General features: G+C 34.1%; 1 protein-coding gene across 3 annotated transcripts in view; it reads right to left on the bottom strand.

The window, feature by feature from the left end:
* Window positions 1–669: 669 nt before the first annotated feature.
* The window catches only part of LOC108579054 (guanine nucleotide-binding protein G(q) subunit alpha), a 49840-nt gene continuing 48473 nt past the window's right edge, over window positions 670–2036 (bottom strand). For all 3 annotated transcript variants that reach the window (XM_017942483.1, XM_017942484.1, XM_017942487.1), the window contains one exon: window positions 670–1390. In XM_017942483.1, coding sequence (XP_017797972.1) covers window positions 1308–1390 — 83 coding nt within the window. In that variant the 3' untranslated portion in view covers window positions 670–1307. The remainder of the gene's footprint in view (window positions 1391–2036) is intronic.

Raw genomic sequence — 2036 nt, forward strand, 5'->3', positions numbered from 1 at the left:
TATTTGTTTTCTCTTATTATTATATTTTATCCAATGTATTTATATATTTTTTCTTTCATATAAACTCAGTGTTTCAATCAAAGTGGGTATGACGTATACTGCCCGGTGTGCGTGCAGTGTCAGCAGCATCAGGCTTAGACGTTCAGGCTACACATGTCTAAACGTCACACCCTAATTCACTGATCTGACCAACACCATGAACTTTATTGTGCAAGTACTCTCTAGGTTCGTGCAAAGCAGTTTCTATCACCTCTATACAAATGCTCTCTTGATAGAACAGCAAAAGGTGGCACGAACGGCAGTTAGTCGAACCACTAGAGAATACAAACAGTGGGCAGCGCGCTAGCCAGCATGAGCGAGCGCAGGCAGTGAGCAGTTCATACATATGTACACTGTAATGTGGATACAATGCGAGCCAGGGCCATATGTTCTTGAATCATGTCCCTAGCTGCGCGATGCTGTGCCATTAAGCAAGGGCTGGATGAAAGGAAAGCCACTGTTACGTTGAAGATTTTTATGTCATTCGTAAATTGCAAGATTATAATTGTACGGCATGAGATCGCAGCCCTTACATTCTGTACACAGCCTCTATGGAGAAAAAAGACAGCAGAAGAATCTGCAATCTTTCACCTCTTAATTACCTAAAGTCACATCAAACAGATGTCGCTTCTGGCACAGATAAAAAAAACACTTTGGCTCTTTGCATCTAAGAAAGGACTGCAATAAAAACACCACACTAGTAAATGGCACTAGAATTGCTCTCACTTGTGTCACCGACTACTTGTGATTAAAAAGCATTTGTCCTTCTTCTCTTCAGTTTCTTGCTGAGATCTCTCAATTTGAGATAAACACTTGGACAGACATTGTACGGCATGGCTGCACTCTATCTTATATGTTTATTTACGTGTTGCTCGTGGTATTGTTATATAAAAATCAGACGATTATGCAGTCAGCCAGGCATGATTGACTAAACTAATCTATAAAAAGGTAACAAATTCAACAAATACAGTACGAAACTAAATCGATTTGTTGGTATTGACAGTGAGAAGGTTAGGAAAGAACGTATAACGCTCAGATTTAGGTCCATATTTGTTCATCGCTGTTACCTCCGTTATAAATTTTACTAATCAATAGTTGGTACACTTGTAATGGTGCAGCAACAGTATGCTGATGGCACCACAAATTACTGTTTATTTTCTGCCTTTTTCGCCTCTTCCCCATTTATAACTTAACAGAGTTCACGCTGATACCTTGGTCAGGGTATAAGAAAAATTCTCGAGTCCATCCTGAATTCTATGTATTACCATCTAAACCAAATTATATTCTTTCAAGTTATTTTGTAGAATGGTATCTCTCACTGCTGCAAATACAAATTTGATGTTTTCTGTATCTGTAAGAAAAAATAATTGTGTAAATGTTTACAATTCATGTACATAAACAACCATAAAATAATTAATGAATTAATTAAGCAGAAAGCATTCTTAATTGTTAAGAATTTTAAAAAAATATGAAATATCATTTGTAATTAATATTTTCCACCCATTAATAGCAACACAAGGATACACAGAAAATATACTTACCCTTACTTAAATGACGAAAATAGGCTGAAGTTGATAAACATGCAACATGCAACTTTTAGTTTTTAGATATGAAAATTCAGAAATATAAACATGTACGCGATATGAATTATGTTAAAGAAATTATTGAACAAATTAATTACATTGCGTAATCATATATTTAATGTTAAATAATCGAAGCACATAAATTTATGACAATTTCTTTGACCTTTATAATTATTAACTAAAAATAATAAATCGTAGAAGTTACACGTAATTGCAGAGATTTTACAAAAGTATATACAAAAGGAGAAAAAGCTCTATCTGATGTGAATAATTTTTATAAATTTCAAGAAACATCACATACCATCGAAGAACGGAGTAAGTTCCGCACTCCCACAAACACGAAATATAGTATTGATCTATACATTTAACTGTGCATTGTTAAATGAATTAATAAATTAAATAATCATATTATTA

This window comes from Habropoda laboriosa, unplaced genomic scaffold (genome assembly GCF_001263275.1).
Source record: "Habropoda laboriosa isolate 0110345459 unplaced genomic scaffold, ASM126327v1 scaffold42, whole genome shotgun sequence".
NCBI lineage: Eukaryota > Metazoa > Arthropoda > Insecta > Hymenoptera > Apidae > Habropoda > Habropoda laboriosa.